Source organism: Pleurodeles waltl, chromosome 6 (genome assembly GCF_031143425.1).
Source record: "Pleurodeles waltl isolate 20211129_DDA chromosome 6, aPleWal1.hap1.20221129, whole genome shotgun sequence".
NCBI lineage: Eukaryota > Metazoa > Chordata > Amphibia > Caudata > Salamandridae > Pleurodeles > Pleurodeles waltl.
In genome coordinates, this window is record NC_090445.1 from 1,678,708,705 (window position 1) to 1,678,733,161 (window position 24,457).

Genomic DNA, 24,457 nt, shown 5'->3' on the forward strand with positions numbered 1-24,457 from the left:
GATGCAGCATCCATTGACTATGTCTGACCTTCCTGCACATGTCTGGGAATGAGTTGCAGTTGATTTCTTTGGACTCTTAGGAAATGGAGACAATCTCTTGGTAATCACTTATGAATATTCATGCTGTCCTTAAGTAGAGGAGCTATCATCAACAACCCACATCCAGCAGCTGGATGACATCTTTGCAGCATGAGGTATCCCGCCATTCTCAAATCTGACAATGGTCCACCATTCAATAGCAAACTATTCAAGGAGTTTCTAATCAGGCTAAATGGCAAGCATCAAAAGAGTACACCTCTGTGGTCACAAGCCTATAGTGTTGTTGAATGATTCATGGGTATCCTAAAAAGGCTGATTCAAAGAACATTGATGGAGGGAATCTAGTTAAACCAGGGTCTCTGTCAAGCCCTTCAGGCTTACGTTCAGCTCCTCACTCCACAACTGGTGAGAGTCCTGCCACCCTGATATTTGGGAGAGCCATTGGAACCAAACTGCCCAGGTGGAGAGTGGGCCGACCTTTGAATGCTGATAAGGTTTGTGTCATAGACACTTTTCGAAAGTTCAAAATGAAAACAAATGCTGACTGGCGTTGACAAGCTCAGGTAACATTCTTCAATGAAGGTCAAACAGAAATGAAAGTGGAAAACAGACACTGAATTTGCTGGCAATCCTTAGAGGGTGGTCACATTTAAAGGACACATGGTGATAGCGCATTGTACCAGACAGACAATCACATGTGACTCATCACTTTTTGAGCACCTACCTCTGCGTTCATCAAACCTTGAACGAGGCGATCCCGCCTAACAGTACTGATCAAGCATCAGAACCAGTGCCTTCAGAGTGCATCTTGGCTCCCTCATCCCACTTGATCTGGCTGGCTAGTGTGAGCACCTTGACAATTAATTGGAGAAATATAATGTGACTGTTGTTTATACTTTTTATTTAACAAGGGTGGATGCAGTGTTGTGAGCTAGGACCCTAGCGATTCTAGGCAGTCTCAAAGAGGAATTGCATAACTTGGGAGGTTTTAAGATGTAGTTGTTAATCGATGTGACATGATCCGAGAGCAGTGTGTGATCATATGCTGAAGAATAAAGACATTTAATACAGAGCTTTGCGTGTGGCGTGGTCCGTGTCATGCTCCTGGGCTGGGGAAGATGCTACAGAGACAAAGGGGCAGATTTACTAACAGTAACACACAGCACCACAGCAGACAAAGCTGTGTGAAGGAAATAGAGCAGAACACCTCCATAACTACTAAGATGTGGCATTGTTTTCCTCTCTCCCTGCACTGGTGAACTTAAGACTGCCATGCGCCACTGCACACACCCCTACACCAGAGTGCAACGGCATGTGCTTTTTATCAAGCATAGGTTTTGTACTGGAAACTATGCTTCAATACTTTTCCCACTTTGCATGTGTATTGTACAGTGCAGCACAAATGCAAAGTTGGAAAACTTTGGAGAGTTTTAAAGTTGCTCTACATGTAACAATTGTCTCAAGGAGGCATAAGGCTTTGGTGCAAATCCCGGTCTACCAATGTTAATAGACAGGGATTTGTGTCAAAACCCCTGGATGGTTGCTAGGGAAAACCTGTCTCACTCATAGTTCATGCCAAATGCTGATTTGCATTGCAAAGTAAATACCACCACAGCACTTTGCGTTAGGCTTGCATTACAAAAGTGACATAGATCTGACGCAAAGTGTTATTAAATCTGGCCCAGAGTGGTGGGGTAATGGAACAAAAAGGTATGAGTTGGAATCAAGTTGGCATTCAGCATCCCTGGCATTCAGCAACACGTGTGGTCATTCTATAGGTGTATACATGCGTGTGATGGGGATGGGGAGCAGATTATCCTTCAACTTCTATATGATGTTCATAACAGAGTCTTTGCATCAGAAATAGCCCATTCATCTTCAATTCATATCTCCAACTAGCATATGTTTTGCTTCCATATCTAAAACCAATGTCCATCCTTTCTATGTAAGTAGCACTTCTCCTCCCTCTATGTCTGTGAGCTGTGCTTGTCCTCCAAGTATGAGGTTATATACTTCCTCAATGTCTCTTACAAGTGAGCTCAATTCTCTGAAGCGGGTTGAGATGTATCTCAGTGATGCACACCAGCACTGTGGTGTAGGCTGTTGTGTGAGGGACGAGCGTCACCTTGTTGAGAGTGAGTGACCCACTGGAAGATCGGGTGTCTGTTTTTCAAATATGCTCGATTGCCCCACGAGTGCACTTGTCTGTCCATCTTATCCAAAAATTGATCCTTAAGTTTTTCATGCTCTCAGCTGCATCAGCATCATTGGACTTTTTTTCTTTTTGTCCTATGCTTCACAGCATCCGAAAAGGTATTGGCAAACTTCATAGGTCAAAAAGGTGGGACCTGCTTTCCTTTGTGGCTTAGACCTAGAATACGCATGGAAGATGCCGTCCAAGCCAGTTTCTCATCCTCAACTTTGATAGAAGGCATGTATAGATTCTTCTCATGTAATTGGCTGGTAGTGGTACCTGAAATCTTTAATGATACCAGCCTCCTGATTACCAGTACACTTTAGGCACAACAGCCACCAACTGCAAAGGTTCGCTTGAGCCAGTTTTAAGAGTTACATTGATGTATACCTGAATAGCTCTTTGGTGTCTCTTAGACTGGAGCAGCTACTGCATATCTCATGAAGGTTAGGACCAATCATGAAACTCCGACCAAGGCACTAGCCCTGTCTGCCTTGTCTTCAGCTAGGATGGCCTGCACAAAGAGAGAACAATGGCCTGCCAAGGAGGCGAGTCAGGGTGCACAGGAGCCCTCCAGAGACACCTCACCAAAGGCAGTGGAGAGTGATAACATCACAACCGAGTGCAGGAGTGGTGAGTTCCAGAATCTACACATTTTGGAAAGCTGCATTTCCTACGTCAAAGTGACCCTTTGCATCAGTGAGCATCCTACACCTGCTGCATGCCTATCACTCACTAACCTCAGTCTGGCATTGAATATGGAACAGTCCATCACCATCCACAGGTTTAGGTGGTGGATGAGTGTCTTTGAATCATAACTGGCGATCCTCTTGACCCCGTTGCTTTTTCCAGTGGTTCAGCAACCACTTGATTCCATTCGTCTTAAATCCTAAATTGGAGGGGGGCACTATGAGCTTATTTCTGTAGTTTGGTGCATACACTACAAAACCTGATCCAAAACATGTTGTGACATCCTTCGATCCTGGAAAGTTGCATGATGCTCCTAGTGAAGGTGTTTCTCATACTACGAGTGTCAGAGATATCTCTTCAAAATGTTTGGTAAGTCTCTAGCCCTAACATGAGATATTCCAAGCCCCTTTGTGCACAGATCCAATGGACTTTCTTAACTGTGACCAGTAGATTATAATGCCCAACCATATTAAGTGACTGGGCTATCAAACACGGTTGTTAGGCTAGCCAGAAGTTAAGATGCCTACTGGAACTGGAATTTCTAAATTACAGAACATTAGTCCTGATATATTAAAGGCATAATAATAATCTAAACACCATAAAATGACTACTACTTCAAGTAGGAACAGAGGTAATATGACTTTCATCCTATTTTGAGTAGCATAAATTTAATTTACCGCAGATTGGCTTATTTCACAAAATGAACCAAAGAGCCGTTTAGAGTTCATGACATTTTCAATTATGAGATTACCCAGAGGCAACTTTTGTGTATTCTTAACAGAGTCCCGTGCCTTCTGACATTGTTGGATCTCTCTGTAGTCCTTGACAACGTCAGCCATCAGATCCTCATAGGCACCCTGAAATCTTGAGTGGGATTCACCCACAAAGCCATTCACTGATTTCCCCCCTATCTTTCCAACCGACACCAGTTTGTTCACATGGGCCAGAAAAGCTTTCTTTCACCTGCAGAGTCCCCTAGAGATCAATAATGTCCCCAGTCATTTTCAACCTCTATATGGAACCATTTGGTGCTCTGCTCATAGGTAACAGCATTCAGGATGCACCATGATGCTGATGATTCACAACTTTAATTGAAAGTCTCCACTGTTTCAGACATCCAACACCACAAACACTGCCTGCACATCACCCAGACCTCGATGTCTAGAGTCTTTCTGAAGCACGACCTGACCAAGACAGAACTGCTTTCCAAGAACTACCAAAAAAACAGTACAAACCTGGCTTAAAGAAATTGAACTTGACTGCTTCAAACCCCAACATTCGCTGAATGCCAAGTCAGTTGGACTCTCCATGGATACCAACCTCACCTTCAAGAAACAAAGAACGAAGATGGCCATGTGCCACCTCCCTCTTACAAAAGAAAGTGAAACAATTCTTTTGCAGAAGCGACTTCATAACAGCTTTTCAAGACCTCATACTGTCACATCTGGATGATGATAATGCCCTGCTCCATGGCCTCCCAGACTGCACACTGACCCCCCTTAAGGGCATTCTACATGCCAGTGCACATCTCATCCAGGACCTGAAGAAATATGATCACATCACCCCCATTCTAATGGAACTCCATTGGCGCCTCTTGCCAGATCGCACATCTTCAAAACCAGCATCATCACTTACAAAGCCATCATGATCAGCACCCCTATTTACCTTGCAGACAAGCTCACCATGCCTGGTGGTTCTCGGCATCCCCACCATCAGACTGCAGACGAAGAAGTATAAAAAAGAAAAAAAAGCTTGGCAGAGGGTGTTGTCCATCTATGCACCAAGGATCTGCAACAAAACCCCTGTATCCATCATGACCACCTCAGCCACTTCTACAATTGAGGAGAGAGCTGAAGACACACTTTAAGAACACTACATCACAGTGCATTAACACTTCATGAATCATCTACTTCCCTCATCGCTCATTGAATTTTGCTGGTCTGTGACCCTGCACAGCACCCCACGGTCTTTTGGCTTGATTTGCACTATAGAAATACTCCTTACATATATTGATACAACTGCTACAAGTAAGAATTAACGTAACTTAACTTTGTCCAACTTTGATTGTCAGTGATTTCACATAGGGCAGACCCACAAAATTAACCAAAAAATACAATTGAGGCTTAATGAAATGTTCAGTGATGAGATCACCCAGAAGTAACTTGTGTGTCTTCTCATCGGGACATCTCCCTTGGCTTCAGCAATCTGAGCTGTGCCTGGTGCTGAACAGGCCCCATGCAGTCTGCCAACTGTGAAACATGGAAAATGCACAAAAATAATATTTGTCCATTTCTTTTGAGCATTTATTGCTAGAGATCGATAACCACGATTCTTCTCAATGTTTTCACAGTACTATACATGTCAGGTGTTTTACTATAGTGTTGTCGTTTAAATAATTAATCAGGCTGGATTTTTTTAAATAATTGTTTTAAAAAACATCTAAGTCACTTGCATGCCCATCTTTCCTTGTGACCATCCTGGATATTATCAAAATAAGACGTCTCGCCCTTTGGTATGTACGGGTGGCTCCTAGACGTCTGGAGATATAGGAAAGGAATGACAAAAAAACTATTGGAGCCCAAGTTATCCCTTCCCTGATGCCAGCAGTTCATGTGACACTGACTAGTTGTAGTTTTACTCATCTTTTTGTGGAGACAGAACAGCCAGCAAAGCCCAGAACTGGGCAAATCATTCACACTTGTCATGAGACAACCTGACATCACTGAACTTGTTGCAGATTTGTCGTACAAAGGAAGGCAGTGGTTAATTTGTACTACGACCCATCTCACTGACACAAGTGGGGCATTTTGCACTCAGCCAAGTCACCTAGAGTTCTAAGAAAGACCTACACGTGCTAGTTCAATATGTTTTTTAAGTGGTTTAGGAAAAAGGCAGACAGAGGCCAGTGTGTCCTGGACTGTGACAATAAAATACCCATTTTTGTAAATGGGTGTCGGTGACAGCTCCGGCAAGCACAGGCACAAATTAAGCACTGAGGGGAGGTTACTGAAAAGAGTACATTGGAGGGCTGCCTGCTAGTGGCCTACGAAAGTGCCTCAGCCCCTAGAGCAAGCAATAAAGTGTGGCAAAAAAGCTATATTTGAGTTTTAATAGGAGCCTGAAACCACTGGGCCTCGGTGTCACTACACCTGCTGCACTATTCATAGCTACTGTTGTTTGCACGGGGCTCGTGCCTTATGGCGGTGACATCTTCAGCATGTGTGGGTACAACGAGTATTTACGCTCGGTGACTGTCCGGATGGTTGCTTGCAGCTAAGACAACAGGCGCCCTGTCCGGGCAGCAGGAGGCCGCCTTTTGGCTGAGTGTATCCGTGAGGTCCTTGCACACAAGGCTGGCACAGGGAGCCGACCTCGCTGCAGCTGAGGCGAGCTCTGCTTCCTGGCGTCTAATGGTCAGTTCATGAAAGCAGCAAAAACACATCTTTCTCGACAAATCTCGCCTCCTGCTGCGAGGGTCTAATTAAAGTCTGCAGTGGAGCTTCTACAGTGAGTACCGTGACCCTGTGAGCCCTCAGATGTAGAACACTTTATAGATTCTACTAGCACACACGAGATCCCAGAGAGGCCTGGATGTGGCTAACATTTTTATGTGGCATACTGGAGCTTAATGAGCCCGCGATATGTACATTTATATAACAAGCATTTGCAAAGCCAAGAAGTCTAGCCTATTGGGTTTGCCGATGGTGTTCCACGTCAGCAACGAGGAAATAAACAAGCCCTGACAAAGCCAAAAGGTCTTACCTTTGGGAACTATTGACTTTACCGTTGGTTAGCCACATTGCAGAGCATCTCTAATTCCGTGCATCGTGGTTAAAGTTTTAAAAACAAGAAAATAAAGCATTGGGCATGGCCGCCCACGTTAATTCGTAGGCGAGCACATTATGCATGAGCATAAAAAGGACACAAGTGCAGTTTTCTTCTTTATAATTAGCAGTCGGAGTTGGATCAGCAACTAAAAAGTGAATAAAATAAACAAAGGTGATTTTGTTTTTTAAAAGTGGGCGGGGAAGCAGAAAAGGTGATATCTTGTGGGCAATGTTAGAATGAGCAAGAAAACATGGCTGATGCATGTTACTGTTCCAGTAAGACAGGAAAATGTGTTTCAAATGTTCACTGTTGTAATGTAGTGTTGGGCTGGCTCAAACCCCATAAAATCGAAATTGCAATTCAAACTTCGATTGCCTAAAATTCACCAAAAGGACCTTGTGGTCGGCGTTCATGAGCTTTAGCCAACAAGAGAGGAGAGGCTGCCCTTTTTAGGTCAAGTGTGCAAGTACTTTGACCTGTTGTAAGTATTGTGGGCTTTTAACCAGGCCTACCTTATGCACATCACTTTCACTCATTTGTGGGCTTCCCTTTAAAAAATCCCTTGATGTCATTGGTAATCGCTTTACGTTTGTCCTACCTTGGAGAGGTTTAGTTACTGCCTTGGACACAGACCCTGTTACATGGATAATTGCACAATTGCCGATATGTTTGACTGTGAGCAAACTTCTTTTTCCTTTTGTGTCTCTTCTTCGCTCTTATGCTCATGGCGGCCATGGAACTTTAAATCTTCTCTCTTATGTCAACTGTTTTATTTTTAATTTTCAATTTAATGTGGCAAGAAAAGTCCAGTTAGAAATTTACAACACCAATAGCTCTTACTGGAGCAAATGTGAGACCCATTGCATTGCAAATGCTTGTTTAAATACAAAGGGCCTCATTAGGAGGTTGGCGGTCTCGAGACCGTCAGCCTCACGGTGGCAGTCAGGACCACCGCTGCTGTCGTGGTCCAACCACCACATTAAGACCCTGGCGGTCTGACCGCTGGGGTTCTGCCATCTCTGCTGGGATTGGTGAGCCCGATGGGTTGATAGTGGGTGGAGGTCGCAATCAGCATGGGTGGCGCTGAATGTAGCACCGCCCTGCTGATTACGACCTAATTCTCCGCAAGCCTTTTCATGGTGGTTATACCAACATGAAAAGGCTTGTAGAGAGCAGGTGCAGGGGGCCACAAGGGGGCCTCTGAACTGTCCATGTACTTGGCATGGGCAGTGCAGGGATCCCCCTGCCCAGCACCCTCGCAGTGTTCACTGTCTGCTCGTGCACCCTGCAGGCGACAGCATTGCCGCCGGCTCGATTTCAAGCTGGAGACAATGCTGCCACCAGTTTCCAGCTAGGCTGACAGGCGGAAACCTCGGTTTCCATCTATCAGCCTACCAGGGAACTCGTAATGGGTCCGGAGGGGAGGTAGCCATTGTGGCGACAACCTACCCGTCGGAAGTTCGGCAGACAGGTCTTCCCATCTGTGGAACTCCTAATCAGGCCGAAAGTGTTCAACATACATTTAGCTACAAATTCTTAAAATACAACTGTTTCAGGTAACTTACCAAACAAGATTTTCATAAGAAGGAAGTATAGATCTAACCTTTTCAAAAGTTTGCAAGGATTCTAAATCGATTTTCATTGATGATGCCACTACCTGTCTCTACAGGATATAATTTAAAGGCAGGTAAGAAAGACTTTTAATTCTTAGGGTATCTGGCTGCAGGTCTAAATCAGTACTGTCCAAATATAAATATCTAGTCCAGTCATTATGAGATCCATTAAAAATCTCTTGCAATACCGTTTTTATTAACCTATCATTGGCGTGGATGATCTGATGATAATATTTAAAAGAATGATGACTTGTATATGTAATCGTGTATTAATATTCCGAATCCCAATTAAATCTGACCCCGTCGGGTATACTGAGGTCACTCAAATATATGTCTAGTTGGTGCAATGCAGCTTACCTAAACTAGTATCAATTTTAGGCGGGAAGGCTTGTTGACCATACAAAATTGTTGACATCAGCTTTGCCTTTATTACCCTTATAATAGCCTCCGCTGACAGCCTCTTCAAATTCACATTTAATAGGCAAAGGGCAAATATTAAGTTGTGTGCTTTTTTCCTGAATTGACGTGAAGTGAGGCAGTGGTTTGCTCGTCTCCGCTAGCCAACCCCCTTAGTAATTATATGGGCAGAAGTAATCGATTTTAGCTACTCCCAGTTACCACACTTCTCAGATTTTTCCTTAGAATACCTTGCCACATTTCCTTGCTTGAATTTACCATTAATTTATTGCTCAGGTTGCAATAATGAAGCTTGTACAGCAAACTCTACAAACCAAGTTTTGTTTGGTCCACAGTGATTAAATCGTCTGCATGTTGTAGAAACAAAAATGTATGCGCACATATCCTTGGAGAAAATAATTTTGCCTTTTTTATTGTAATCCCCAAATCGGCAGAATATAGATTTAACAACAATGGGGTAAACGCAACTTTGTTTGATGCACCTGTTTGTAAAGATCTCTTCGGATACCTTGTGTCCATGACCTGTGTACAGCACACACACATCTCTGAGTAAAGTGCAATGATCTCTTTAAGTAATGTTTGGGGTATGTCCCTGTGGGCTAATTTCACCTGTAATATTTTACTTTCTGTATTTTGCTTCAGTCCATGCCCTTTTCCCCAAAAAATAATGTATGTCTTGCACAGCTCAAATACCTGAGTATTTAGCTGGTCAAGGAAACTTTATAGTGAAAACAGAGATTGGTTCCTATCTGTAAAACTATTGGTGGATGGAGCAAGTCATCTTAATTAGGTGAAGAGAGACGGGAAGGACGAGGTGGCGGGGATAGGTGGCAGAAGTAGCAATGAGATTGAAATCCAACTATACCAGCAATAATCCTAGCAACATTTCCATTCATCTAGCACACATATTAACAAACCGTTACATTGTCCTTGCCTCTTGGGGACTTTCCTGTTTCCTTCAGTATTTCTAACAATGTTAATCATAAAAGCAATTTTTCCACCAAGCTGAATTCACACAATTTCACCAATGGATCGCGTCTCAACATTTGACATTTATTTGGCTGAGTTTGTGAATTCTGAACTTTCAAATTCACTGACAAGATACAGCCATAACTCTGCTAGGCAACTTTTTGTAGGACAAAAATGTCAAAAACCGTTGAACAGATTTACATCGAGCCACAAAATGGTGTATTCTAAGTAAACTTCGAGTTCTATGCCAAGATTGGTATAAGTCCATTGGACTTTTTTTGCACTTTGGGTCATGTGTGAAGTATGTTGCTTGAATTTCTGTGACTTTGAGGCTGTGAATCATTATCAACATTTCCTTCAACTTGGTGTTTTCAAAGGAAACATCCTTCATCTTGTACTTGACCATATGTAACAAAGCAGTCCATATTTCATTCATGACACTATTCTTTGAGTACACCAATAAAATTGTGGTTTTGTCCTAATGTAAAGAAAGCAGTAGAGGGTTGAGCAATCAATCTATATGGTCTACAGAAAATAATGGTCTTCTGGCCCTTTTGTGTATCAAGGGCACATACAACCAAATTGAGGTTTGGATGAGGGTGATCTGAGGAGCTGCACCAAGGTATATTTGGAAATAAAGTGCCCCAACAGAATATATGGGAAGTGCATTTATTCCTGGTTGGCTTTGAGCGCCTTGCATGGACCTTGCTGCCATATCTTTTTCATCCTACCCAACAGTTGATCGCAGCTAGAGATAAGTCTGAACTCACCGCCCAAGAGGGGGCTCTAACTCCATTATATATGGACCGTGGTCAACAGCCTGCATCTATGATTCTTGCATGGGGTGTTATGGACATCCATGTTTTCGCCTCCTGTTGGGGGTTCTGGACACATTGTAAACAATGATGCAATCTGGTATGTCAATGTCAACAAAACCCCAAGATGGAGCTACAAAACCATAAAATAAATGATTCCACTATAGTATTACTTGTAATTTTATGTTTTACTGTTTTAGTCTTCATGTATTTACGGGCGTAATGCCTTGCTCAATAAAAATAAATTGAAAGAAAACGCTGCTACTGTTGAGCAACAGCAGAGTCACTTGTAATATATAGATAATTTATGATGAACACCTGTGTTTTTGTACCTGTCACTGAGGGATGGATTCTGGTGAATTTATAAACCACAAGGACAAAGGCCACCTGGCTGGTGAGCCTCGTTCAGAATCCCAGCAAGATATTTTGGAATCATAGTACAGTACTTGTTGTATAACCTCCATGTTACCCGGAACTAAACTTTTAGGCTTCATATTAAGTGAAATCCTCAAATCATGAGACTTACAGTACTGCTGTTGATTTCAAGAAATTGTATCTGGGAATAACAATGTTCTCGTGGACTGTATGACGTAAAGCTGTGACTGTTTGCCAACAGCTAATGGGAGACAGTGTATTATTTTTCTATTATCTATTTAAGGATTCAAGATGATGGACAGTATATAATGTTTGTGTTTTATTTCATGTTTGACAACAGTTTCATACTCTATGATTCTGGGCTGCATTATCCCTATTTCTCCAGTGAGAAATGAGGATGGAAGGAAAATACAAAATAAATTTAGCATAAAAGGAAATTTATAAAATGGGTACAAATAGTTGAATATTATCCTTTAGATCCATATTGATCGTCTGCTGACATATACAGGTCTATCAAATTGTGTTTACATTTATTTTGTTAGCATAACTCATTGATGGCAAAACAGGCTCTTGAAAAAGGTTTTCCTTCATAAACAGTCTGAGTAAATACAGATACACACTAGGTTGATAACTTTAAAGTGTCAACAATCCCAACAAGTGCAGGTTTTTCTTGGACAACCAATTTTAGGACGTTCTTTGGTATACATCTCTTTGCTCTACTCCTTAATCTGTAGATTGTCTGCATAACCTACAATCTGCAGGAGTGATGTGGGGGTTACGGTACATTTAAGTGGTTTCTTTCCCAGTGCATGCTCTTTCCCACACTTAGTGCAACGCTAATGCCTGGTCTACATAGGGGCCGCTTATGAAGGGCTGGCGGCTGATAAAAGCATCTTTGAGAATATACACAAAAGCAACATTTTCAGGAAATGGTGTGGAAAACTGCACTAGGTGCAGGGTTCCATACTGCACGCTTCCACGTGGATTCCTGGACAGGCATGTGCTTTTCCAATCAGGATCTCATTCCTGCTGTACCGAGATCTCTGTAGCAGAAAACTCCAACACATATGGAATTGGATCCTGTATGCAAATGCATCGTTTTTTTGTTTTGTTTTTAACTTTCTGCAGAGAAAATTATTTCCTGGTGAAGAAACCTCTACCCCCTACATCACTGGATATGTACATTATTCCTGGGCTGGAATGAAAATCAGACCCTTTACAGTCTCTAAAGGGGAAAGAAATAATTTTATGAATGCTCAAAAACATAACTGTTTCTGGGCGACCCAAAACTTTCAAGGCTAACCGAGCCTAGGATCATCCAGGGCCACCCACTTTCCCACCCCTGGAGTGGGATTTACAGGTGTGGGTGTCTCTGCACTCGTTTGGAGACCTCCTCATCTGTAAATGGGCTTACGCCTGCCAGGAATCCCTGTGTAACTTCCTGGCAGTGGTAAGTAAAGTAAATTCTTCTGTAAACCTGTGATTACAGACAAATGTACCTTTGTGAATAGATTCCAGAATCCTTCAGAAGATTCTTCCATTGAGCCTTTACTGGATGTCCCAGTGCGTTAATATACTGAGCGTGAAAAGTGTATGTAGTTTATTTGCTGTGGGTTTACCGCGGGTTTACCGCTTTCCTCTAAGCTCTTTCCAAGCTCGTTAATTCGTCTCTGATAGGGCTTTTCCCTCCTGCCTCCCTCCGGAGACTCGGGCTGCAGCAAACACTGGCCTGGACCACAGGTCCTGCCTCCCTCTGGAGACTCGGGCTGCAGCAAACACTGGCCTGGACCACAGGCCCCGTTCGAAATGGACTCTTTCCAAGGTCCCAAGACTAATTTCTGAGGATGGGAGATTCCTTCGCCCTGTGAGTCAAGGGGTCCACATTCCACCTTAATTGGATTTATCATTATAATATAAGAGCTGGAAGAACTTCCACAGACGGGGGGGGGGCATTAGCGGCTTATGTGTGCTGTGTTGTAATTATTGCCATGGTAAAGAGGCCTCTAGTAAACATGCACTGACTGCACAGAAATATAAGTACTGTGACTGTTGGCAGCCTGGACCATATTGATCAACACCCCTAGAAAGTCACCAGATGTGATGCAAGCTGGTGCAAAATGTTGATTTGTTATTTACTTTCCAGTGCAAACCTTTGCACTATAAAGTTGCTTAAAAGAAGCACAACAAGCATCAATATGGAAGGTAATGCCCATTTAACCCCCACATTCAGGGCAAACATGGTCACAGTACCAAAAAAAATGATTCAGGTCAATTACACTCTTTTCAATGTCCAATGACACCCTTAATTGGCACTGGAATTATATTTATTTCTTCAATTCATTAATTTTAGAACTATTACAAAATAATTTCCACTGCTTGTCCACCGCCAAGAAAGTATAGCATTTGAGTTTTATATATATATATATATATATATATATATATATATATATCTGCAAAAAGGAAGAGAGAACTATGGGAGTTCCAAGTTTAGGTGGAGATCAGATCCAGTAAGGAGCACCCTGCAACACTCTAGGTTTGCTCACCTCATATGTCTGTTTATCTAGCAAAGTTTTTAAGCATAGGATCAGCACAGTGCTGATCCTATGCTTAAAAACTTTGCTAGATAAACAGATAAACAGACATTTGAGGTGAGCAAATCTAGACACTGTGCTGATCCTATGCTTAAAATCTTTGCTAGATAAACAGGGTGACGCATAATTTTATGCATCACTCTAACCCTAAAAGGAATTTGTTTTGATATATATATATATATATATATATATATATATATATATATATATATATATATATATATATATATATGTATATATATATATTTCACACAATACATGCATAAATACAATAAACAAAATACAACTTACAAGAACATGCAATTCTTTTTTGGGGTGGAGGGTGGAAGCAACAGTGGTGGCAGAAGCAACACGGGGCAGAAACAAAATGCTGGTGGGGTGGGGGCATAAGCAATTCATGGGCACGGGTGGGGAGCAGAAGCAAAATGAAGGGTGTTGGGAAAGCAAATGACACAGAAACAGCAAAGTGGAGCAATGGAGGGAGCAAATGGATGAAAGGCAGCAGCATGGAGCAGCCTACAAGAAGTACATGGGTGAGAGAGAGGCACATGGTGTGTGGCAGAGGGGGGTATGATATGTATGTGAGGGAAACAGCTGGAAAACACAATCAAAAATAGAGTTTTAAAAGTGAGCAGTGGAAGTACACAGTAATGCGTCCATTCTCCACGGGAGAGACAAACACAAGAAAAGGAAGAGAACCCCACACAAGCTAAAGAATAAGAAGCAAGCAAATTAGAGTGAAAGTAAAGCCAACCAATGGTAAGCAATGAGCCGGCTATAAGTCCACTATAAGCTAACAACACATCTCTCAATACACAGAACATTTGCAGTCTACTAGGCAAGACCTAAAAAATGACACCAGATCAGGTATTGTGGAAGACAATTTCACCATAACTAGTCTGTAAAAAGAAAAAGTATTGGCAAAGCCAGTAGGTTTGGACTGCATTTTGAGTACTGCCATTAAAAAAAAATCCTGCAGCACTGAAAAAAATGATTGCTTTATGTATACAATGCATCCATGAGATGAATAATTTGATGTGTGATGATTCAATGTGCCTTTGAGATGTAAAATAGTCCATCCTTCATCGCAACGCAATCACTCCATTGGAGGCGTAATCAAAATGAAATTACATAATGAAAGAGTACAGCCACAGCTAACTTAATGTATATTTTAAAGAATTGGTAACAGTAGGTCATACAGACAACTGTGATATCTAACTAGACCTAAAAGATGTGCAAAAAATACTGTAATTCAAAATATGGCATCAGAACTCCCCTGGAAATAGAAAAACAATATCCAAAGAATGAGCCTGTAATACGGAACATTATAATGGAACAAATCTGAAATAAGTTTAATAACATCAGGCAAGAACTGGAATAAGGTTAACTAATTTAGAACAAGCATGAAGTAAGGAAAATAAGTTATGTCAGGCCAGGCTGTTATAATCAAAATCCAGTGCTTAATTTGAGCTAGTTGTTTCTGGTGCTGGGCACCGGAACTTAATTGTCAACACCAGCTCTTATGACAGTCTGCCACATGGTGGCCCTGTGTGTCTAAATAAGAGATAAACACAATAATAGTTGTTTAATAATTCAGTACACACTAAAAATGTCTAATACCTGCCAAGCCATTTTTATAGATTTGGGGCTCTGGAATAGTCTGAATTGTCACATTTGTTAGAGTGGGTGTGGTTAGTAATTACTTTGGTACTGTCACTGGCGACGGTGGTAGGGGCAATAGGTGGTGCAGGCTGCAGTGGCATCCTGGCAAAGTCCCTGCCACTTTTTAATTTTTACAAATTAAGCACTGCCATATCACATACAAACTATCCAGTATTCAGGAACATTGCACTACAACTAAGCCGTAATAAGCTGAATGACATTTTACGTCACCTCTTGCCTTTCCCAAGCTTTCCTGAACAGTGTTTCCCACCCAACTATCCCTATATTTTGCCTGGAGTGTGAGACTTGTTTCCTTGTGCTTTATCATTTGGCATTCTGAATGTTGCTTTGATGTTATTTGGGTTATTGGTGTCTTTTGATGAGCAGGTATCCTGTCGATTTGCATAGCTACAGTTAGACACCCTTGAGATCCCTCACTTAGGGCCAGATCTACAAGAAACTGGTGCAGTGTGGTGCTGTGCCAAAAATAGCAGTGCTGCGCTGCGCCAGTTTTGAAACGGAGGGATGCACCGTATTTACAACAATATGGCGCACCCCTGCGTTTTCCCCTGCGCTGGCGCTAAATTAAGCAGCCTGCACCAATGCAGGCATCCTTGCACATTAGTGCAAGGGTGTCTGCGTTGAAGGGAGTTATTGTTTATGTGCAGGAAGGTGCCCCTTCTTGCACATAAATAATTTTCAATGGTGGTTTGGCACTTCTATGTGTGCTGCAGAATGGGGTGGCATTAGTTTTTGGCTCAGTCACAGATTTACAGCTTCTAGTAAATCTGTGACAGCGTCAAAAGCAGTGGGTGTTGTGGTGGAACGCCCACAGCGACAGACATTGCATGCCCCTCTGCCGCAGACAACTGCGTCAGAGCGGCCCACGTTTACAAAAAGTGGCTTAGTGCCATCTTGTAAATGTGGCACACTGCACAGCGCCACTGGAGCGTCACTGAAAGTGACACTTCGGTGGCCCTAGGGCCTTGTAAATCTAGACTTAAGTTCCATATTTGATGGTTGTTTTTAATTTTTACCCCCAAGTTCGAGCTTTTGAGGGTTCTTTTTTCTAGCTGGTTGGGGTCATTTAAGCAACTGTTCAACAAGTCCTATGCTGGATACGCCACTTTACAGCCCATGGGATGGGGAGGGTATGGACCTAAGCCAGGGGGCTAAGTAATGGCACATTTGCCCAGACACAGCTCTCAAATGTTGGCCATGGCTCCTTAGCAAGGATACCTCTCATGTGGATTTGGAGGCCTGCTTAAGAATATAATCGTACTCCTCTGTATGGGGGTGAACTTACGAAAGTTGCATAGGTCTGGTATCCCCAAGGTGATGGGTTTTTGGGGTGGGGAAGACCTGTTGACAGGTAAATCATGAGTCTACTTAATAAGCATGGATTTCTATCTTCTGTGATTTAATGCAAATATTTTGCACAACACTATTACTTGAAATTGTTGTTTTGAAAGAATAGCCCTGTTATGTTTAGTAGACTGAATGTGGCCTGATATGTTTTTCTCATGCTACAGTAACTGTCTTGGGTGGATTCTATTATCTGGTTCTTGTTGTGATGCCACCGGTGCTTGCCTGGTCACCTTCATATTGCGTAACCGAATGCCAAACGTGAGGAAATCTCAGGTATGGCCTCAGAGCTGGTATGACCCATACCGTCCTTGTTTTCAGGAAGCGCGTCACCTGAGGCATGTGCAACAATATGAATAAGCAGTGCATATCTCACCCTGTGCACAGCGGTGTCTCCTCCGCTAGGGCGGAGGAGTGTCACCCCCCCTCCCCCCATGAACAGCAGCTGCTGCAAACCTTTAATAATAAAACAATAATAAGCTGTGTTTATTATTGTTTTATTGTTAAAGGGGCAGGGCCATGGGCGGTGACCGGGACAAAAAGGGACTGCACAGCACTTACCCTCAGTGCGCATGTATGTTTGGCCGTCCATCTCAGGCCAGTCAAGCAAACATGCGCATTGTGTTCTCTGCAACCTGGTACTGTGTTGCCGGGCTGGAGAGAGTAGGCACAGGCCCCCAGTTTGTCTGGGAGCACCCAGCCAGGGCGCTTCAGCCAATCCTGACACTGCTTTCATGCACCAATGGGATGGGCTGCAGGGCAGGCTTGGGAGCCTGTGCCTCCCGTGACCAGAAAACAAGAGTGGCATGGCACCCAGGCAGGTAATTTTCTTTTTAACTGAATGTTTATTTTGCCCCCGCCGCGCGCAGCCCTGCCCCTTCACCGTGCGGCGAGCCGCGACTGCCTGTGCTCAGGATTCTGGCTTTCACATGACCTTACGATTCCACACTTGTGCAGGCGTCTCTTCAGAAGAGTAAGTAAGGGCTCGTATGCTGTTGCTGTTTTACTCCCTCACTTCCTGCACATGCGGGCACATAGGGGGTCGTTATGACCCCGGAGGTCAGCGTAAATATGAGGAAAGTACTGCCAACAGACTGGCTGTACTTTTCTCCATATTAAGACATTGGCGTTTTATGTACCACACCGACCACCACGGCGGGAACGACCGCTGGGCTGGAGACTTCACTCTCCAGCCCGGTGGCCGTCACTTGGCCGCCTGCGGGATTATGACCCCGCCTACCACCATGATTTTTGTGGCATCCTTACCGCCACGAAAACCATGGCGGTAGGCACTATCAGTGACAGGGAATCCCTTCCCTGTTACTGATAGGGATCTGCCCTGCCCCCCTCGACATCCCTTGGTTTCCCCTCACCCCCTTTCCATTCTAGACCCACCACCCTCTACATGCCCCTCCCTTCATACACAAACACACGCATACACACACCCATTCCTATATTCATCCGCGCATGCATACATCCATTCACACGGACACCTGCACACACTTACATACATACATGCACACACGCATTCACATAACTCAACATGCATTCACTCACACATCCATACATGCACACACACAGTACATGCAACACACACACGCATACACACACGCGCAGACATACACACACCCCCAAACACACACACAACACCCCCTCCTGTGTCGGAGCACCCGACTTAACTGTCATCAGGGGGTCCTCCGGCAGGAAATGGGGGGGGGGGGCGTTACTGCCAGCAGCAGCGTCTGCCAGCAGAATACCGCCAGGCCGTATTATTGTTATAATATGACTGGCGGCAGTCTACTGGCATGGTGCTACTGCTGGCAGAAGCGTCACCTTACCGCCATCCGCTGGCATGGCTACAGACGGATTTCCACCATCCTTCTGGCAGAAATGAGTCTGTGTTCATAATCCGGTAGAATGTGGTGGCCGCGGTGATGGTCTTTTGGCGGCCATCGACGCGGCGGTAGGCGGTTTTTACCACTAATGTTATAATGAGGGCCATAGTGTCTTACCCACTACCAATGTAGATAGAGTCTGAGATAGCACCTGCATTTTCAGATTCGCACCGACCCGAGGACCACCCTCAGAGGATCCCTCGTCTACCGTCCTCCCGGACCTCGCGCCCCTTTCAGCGACACCATCGCCGACTTCATCTCCCCGCACGCCCTCGCCTCACCGGACTACATCCTCCTAGGCGACCTCAACTTCCATCTGGAACAAAACAACGACCCCAACACCACCACCCTGCTCGACAACCTCGCCAACCTCGGCCTCAAACAACTGGTGAACACTGCCACCCACATCGCCGGACACACACTCGACCCTATCTTCTCCGCCAGCAAACACGTCTTCTTCAGCCACGCCTCCGCCCTTCATTGGACCGACCACAGCTGCGTCCACTTCACATTCCGACGCGAGACCCGCCACCTCCGCACTCAACCCATCCCTCGCCGACAGTGGAACAAGATCCCTGAAGAGCAACTGTTCGCCGCACTCGCCACCAACCAACCCACCCTCACCACCGACCCCAACGTCGCAGCCCTCAACCTCACAAACTGGATCTCCAACTGCGCAGACAACCTTGTTCCCCTCAAACGCTCGCAGCGACAGAACAACACCAAGAAACCCCTCTGGTTCTCTGACACCCTCAAAGAATCAAAGAAAACTTGTCGCGCACTTGAGAAAGCCTGGCGCAAGGACCGCACCGCTGACAACATGACCGCCCTCAAGAACGCTACCCGCAAACACCACCACCTGATCCGCACTGCCAAAAGGAATTTTTTCACCGACAGACTGGACAAAAACAGCCACAACAGCAGAGAACTCTTCAGCATCGTCAAGGAGTTCTCCAACCCCAGCGCCAACGCCAACGCCGTCACGCCCTCACAGGATCTATGCGAATCCCTCGCCACTTTCTTCCATCGCAAGATCAGCGACCTCCACGACAGCTTCGGACACCAGACCCAACCTAACACCACCGAACCCACATCCCCGACCATCACCCTCAACAACTGGACCCACATCAGCACGGAAGAAACCAAATCCATCATGAACTCTATCCACTCCGGCGCCCCTTCGGACCCCTGCCCGCACTTCATCTTTAACAAAGCCGACAACATCATCGCCCCGCACCTCCAGACCGTCATCAACTCTTCTTTTTCTTCTGCTACCTTCCCCGAATGCTGGAAACACGCCGAAGTCAACGCCCTACTAAAGAAACCTACGGCTGACCCGAGCGACCTGAAAAACTTCCGCCCCATCTCCCTTCTGCCTTTCCCAGCCAAAGTATTAGAGAAGACCGTCAACAAACAGCTGACCACCTTCCTGGAAGACAACAACCTGCTCGACCCCTCACAGACCGGATTCCGAACCAACCACAGCACTGAAACCGCCCTCATCTCAGTCACAGACGACATCAGAACCCTGATGGACAACGGTGAAACAGTCGCCCTCATTCTTCTTGACCTCTCGGCTGCCTTTGACACCGTCTGTCACCGTACCCTAATCACCCGCCTCCGCTCCACCGGGATCCAAGACCAGGCCCTGGACTGGATCGCCTCCTTCCTCGTAAACCGCTCCCAAAGAGTCTACCTCCCTCCGTTTCGCTCAGAACCCACTGAGATCATCTGCGGCGTACCTCAAGGCTCATCACTCAGCCCGACACTCTTCAATGTCTACATGAGCCCCCTCGCTAACATCGTACGCAAGCACGACATCATCATCACCTCCTACGCCGACGACACCCAACTTATACTCTCCCTCACCAAGGACCCCGCCAGCGCCAAGACCAACCTACAAGAGGGTATGAAGGACGTCGCAGATTGGATGAGGCTCAGCCGCCTAAAGCTGAACTCTGAAAAAACTGAAGTCCTCATCCTCGGCAACACCCCGTCCGCCTGGGACGACTCCTGGTGGCCCACGGCCCTCGGCACCGCACCGACCCCCGCAGACCACGCCCGCAACCTCGGCTTCATCTTGGACCCCCTTCTCACCATGACCAAGCAAGTCAACGCCGTGTCCTCCGCCTGCTTCCTCACCCTCCGCATGCTCCGCAAGATCTTCCGCTGGATCCCCGCCGACACCAGAAAAACCGTGACCCACGCCCTCGTCACGAGCCGCCTGGACTACGGCAACACCCTCTACGCTGGGACCACCGCCAAACTCCAAAATCGCCTGCAACGCATTCAAAACACCTCAGCCCGCCTCATCCTCGACGTACCCCGCAACAGCCACATCTCCGCACACCTGAGACACCTGCATTGGCTCCCAGTCAGCAAAATGATCACCTTCCGACTTCTCACCCACGCACACAAAGCCCTCCACGACAAGGGACCGGAATACCTCAACAGACGGCTCAACTTCTACGTCCCCACTCGCCCCCTCCGCTCCTCTGGCCTCGCACTCGCCGCCGTCCCTCGCATCCGACGCTCTACGGCGGGTGGGAGATCTTTCTCCTTCCTGGCGGCCAAGACCTGGAACTCCCTCCCCACCAGCCTCAGGACCACCCAGGACCACTCCGCTTTCCGGAGACTCCTAAAGACCTGGCTGTTCGAGCAGCGATAACCACCCCCTTTGTCCCTAGCGCCTTGAGACCCGCACGGGTGAGTAGCGCGCTTTATAAATGCTAATGATTTGATTTGATTTGATTTAGCAAAACTAGCCTCACACGCTGACCTTGTTGAAGGAACCTGGGCTCATAACCACTACTTATGCCTGTAATTAGTGAGCTGCCAGACCACGGCTCACCCATAGCCCCCCGGGTTAAGGCCGGTAGTAGAGAGGAACACACCTCGCTTGCTGATTCTACATGATGGAGGGTGGACTGGCTCACCACTAACAAAAATGTACTTATAAAGAGCTGGGCACATTATGAATGTCTAGGTGGTGGATTATTCTATATTCTTCAGCTGCCATTGTTGGCATACAGAATTTTGTACCTTACCTGAATATGGAATCTGGCCTTATTATAGGTCAAAGAGCTGGGGCAGTTTTGTAAAGTAGGTGTGTATGACGTCAGCTCATTCCCCTGGTCAAGTTCTTGGACCACAAGGACAGGGTGGTCCATGTCATACAATGGCATGTTTGAAGCGATACCCACCCCACTTGTTGTGATGTCTTTTATTATGGTAGTGAAACCTTTAGAAAATCAAGCAATGGTTAAAGGGTTATCATTGGCCCAGTCGGATAACTTAGAGTTGATTTAAAATTATAACGGGGTCTGTAGTGAGGTTGTGAGAGAACTAATCCGCCCTAGTTCTGTGCGCTATGCTTACTGGTGAGAACACAACACATATTACCCATGAATATTTTGCAATGTGCGGAATGCTATGATTCAGGGGGAAGCTAAATTTTTACACAAGAACTGTCTGTTCCGTTCTCCAGCAGGAAGACAACCACCACCCCTAAGCTCCCTTGCACCTCCAAACCACACTACCACACACTCAGACTTACTCAGTCACCTTATTCATGCACATACAAGCCAGGAACCTCTGGAGATGGCATCACACATCCATTGTGCTTTGCGCAGCGAACCTTAGCTTTCCAGCCAAGTTTGCACCCTATAAGTTCTAAAACCTACATGCAAACAGTACGACACACACAGTATTCAACATCACCACTCACCCACATGCTCCCAGTCACACAGCATCCATCACTCATCCATATACACCACACCATCCAGTATCAACACTTTTCCCCATGGGCACCTTCACCCAGTTCTCTCCTTCAGCACAGTCATTCTCACTCAGCATCAGTCACTAACTCGAATGTTCTCCATCATTCTGGTGAGCGCCCGCCACACCTCGGGGTCTCTACAAGTGGGGCTATGTTGGCGTGACTAGGGTTTTAAAGAAAATCTTGCGGCAATGGGGAGCAGTGAGCATCATGTCAGAGGGGCTGTCACCTTCTGGTTACATTTTCCTATCCTGCCTTTTCCACTGGCCCGACCTAAGCATGGAGGCCACTTCACTGCCCAAATCATCAGTTCTTCTATTTTGCAAAACTGTGTATTCTTACAATCAAGCTTATTTTCATCATTCTTTCAAATCACTTTAATCTTCTACCCAGCCATAACTTCAAAAAAGTAAAATTCTTAAACCTTAACCCAAGTAATACCATTTTTAGAGCAGGTTTGCAATATATGCAGGGCCCCTGGAATTATGTGACATGAACGAACCAAAATATTCAGCAGTATTCACCAAGTTATGCTGCAAGAAAATGCAAATTATGCAGCATAATGTGGTACATTTTGTGATGGCATTACTTCAGTATTTTGCAATGTTTGCACATGTTAACACTATCTGGGCAAAGTCTTTGCCTCATTAGTACCAGTTTAACTTCTACATCCAGCAATAAGTAATAAATGGTGAGCAGTCAGTCTTTGCCAAGGCCATTCCACTGTGTGGCAACACGTGTTTTAGATTGTTTGTTAAAATGTGGCAGATGGGGCACCAGAAGATTAATTATATGGCAAATGCGGTCAATCCATAATTATGCGGAAAATGCGATGACCACAGAATCGAATAACTCCAGTGGCCCTAAATATGTGAAATCAAAAAAAGTGGAGGATTATATGTTATACTAAGGGAGGGGGGTTTAAGCGGAGAAATAATACTATTAGCAATATTAATTGACGTCATGGAGGTATGATTTATTTAATCCTACTTTTCAGCAATCATGCCAGGCTTAGGTGCCGCATTAGGTAATGACTACAGGTGCGGCCTTTTTCACAACTGAGATATGCTTTCCTTGTGAATTGTCTGAGAGGTTCTCCTCATAATAGTGAACAATTATTTTTAAGATGGCGATTATAGGTGTTCCGTGAGTTAATACATCCATTCGAAAGTCTTGTGTTGATCTCTCGATGTCTGTCGTGTCCAGCAAGGCGTTCCGTTGTAGGACTGCAGAGTCAGGGCCCCCATTATCAGCCTCCCTTCCCCCACCCCCTTGGAAACAGGCAGACCCCCTGTCCCTGTATTCAGCGATAGATTAAAAACTAAAGGGGACCGGACATGGCCAACAATGGGGCGCGGCGTGGAAGCCCCTTCTTTTGTTAACATGGAATAGAAGGAAGCGGTCTGTAAATCCAGCAAGGCGAGAAGAATCTCTATTAAAGCGCCTTGAGATTGTCTAGGCCCGCTTGTTTGCGCTGCGAGCCACTAAAATCCGTTAATATGAAGAAAATTCAGTGAAGTGTTCAACAATCTGCTAGTTTGATTGGCACAAAATAACGTATTTGCATATAGCGCTTTAGAAGGCACTTTTGATGTTTCGAAGCGCTATAAAGGTTGTTATTAGTTTCGGACCTGGGCCTGCAGTACTAGATCAGAGCTTCAGAGAGCGCAGACCGTCTTGTGTGCCCTTCATCCATCCCCTGGAGAGCGCCTCCTTTACGTCCCGCTAAACTCTCGATGCATCAAGTCAGCGCCTCCAGTCCGCGCATCCGTAGATCCAGGCCAGGGTTTACCAGCCGCCCAAAGCAGGACGAGCACTTTCAGAGTGGACAGTGACTGTCCACAGCCCGGGTGCTGCTTGGGAGCCGACAAAGAGTGTAGCGCCTTACAGCTCCCTTCTTCCCACTTCCAGGCAACTTTCTGAAAAGTGGGCCGCAGAACCCGGACTTTCCCCGCACACAGACTCGGAATCCTCCTGGAAACATCAAGGACTGTTTGATCCCGACTGCTCCATGGATCGCCCGGGAGTTTCTACCCGCAGACACCGGACCGCTCTCTTCCTCCCACTTTCGCTTATTTTCTGGGGTAAGTTTTCGCCTTTGCTGTAGATGCTTGTGAGACGCACATTACGGAAGCACAGGGTCGAGCCCGCCAGCTTCTCAGTTTGTAGTGGTTGGAAAACTTTAATTCCGTATTAAACTCTCTGAGCTGTGAGGTCCAGGTGATA

General features: G+C 45.3%; 1 protein-coding gene and 1 long non-coding RNA gene across 2 annotated transcripts in view; one reads left to right on the plus strand and one right to left on the minus strand.

Moving 5' to 3' along the window:
- The window catches only part of LOC138301341 (uncharacterized), a 481,869-nt gene that overhangs the window by 273,109 nt on the left and 184,303 nt on the right, over positions 1 to 24,457 (minus strand). The window lies entirely within an intron of this gene.
- Positions 24,001 to 24,457, plus strand: part of CRB2 (crumbs cell polarity complex component 2) — a 264,482-nt gene continuing 264,025 nt past the window's right edge. Inside the window, exon 1 of the mRNA XM_069241708.1 lies at positions 24,001 to 24,315. Within this exon, the coding sequence (XP_069097809.1) occupies positions 24,243 to 24,315 (73 nt within the window). The 5' untranslated portion in view covers positions 24,001 to 24,242. The remainder of the gene's footprint in view (positions 24,316 to 24,457) is intronic.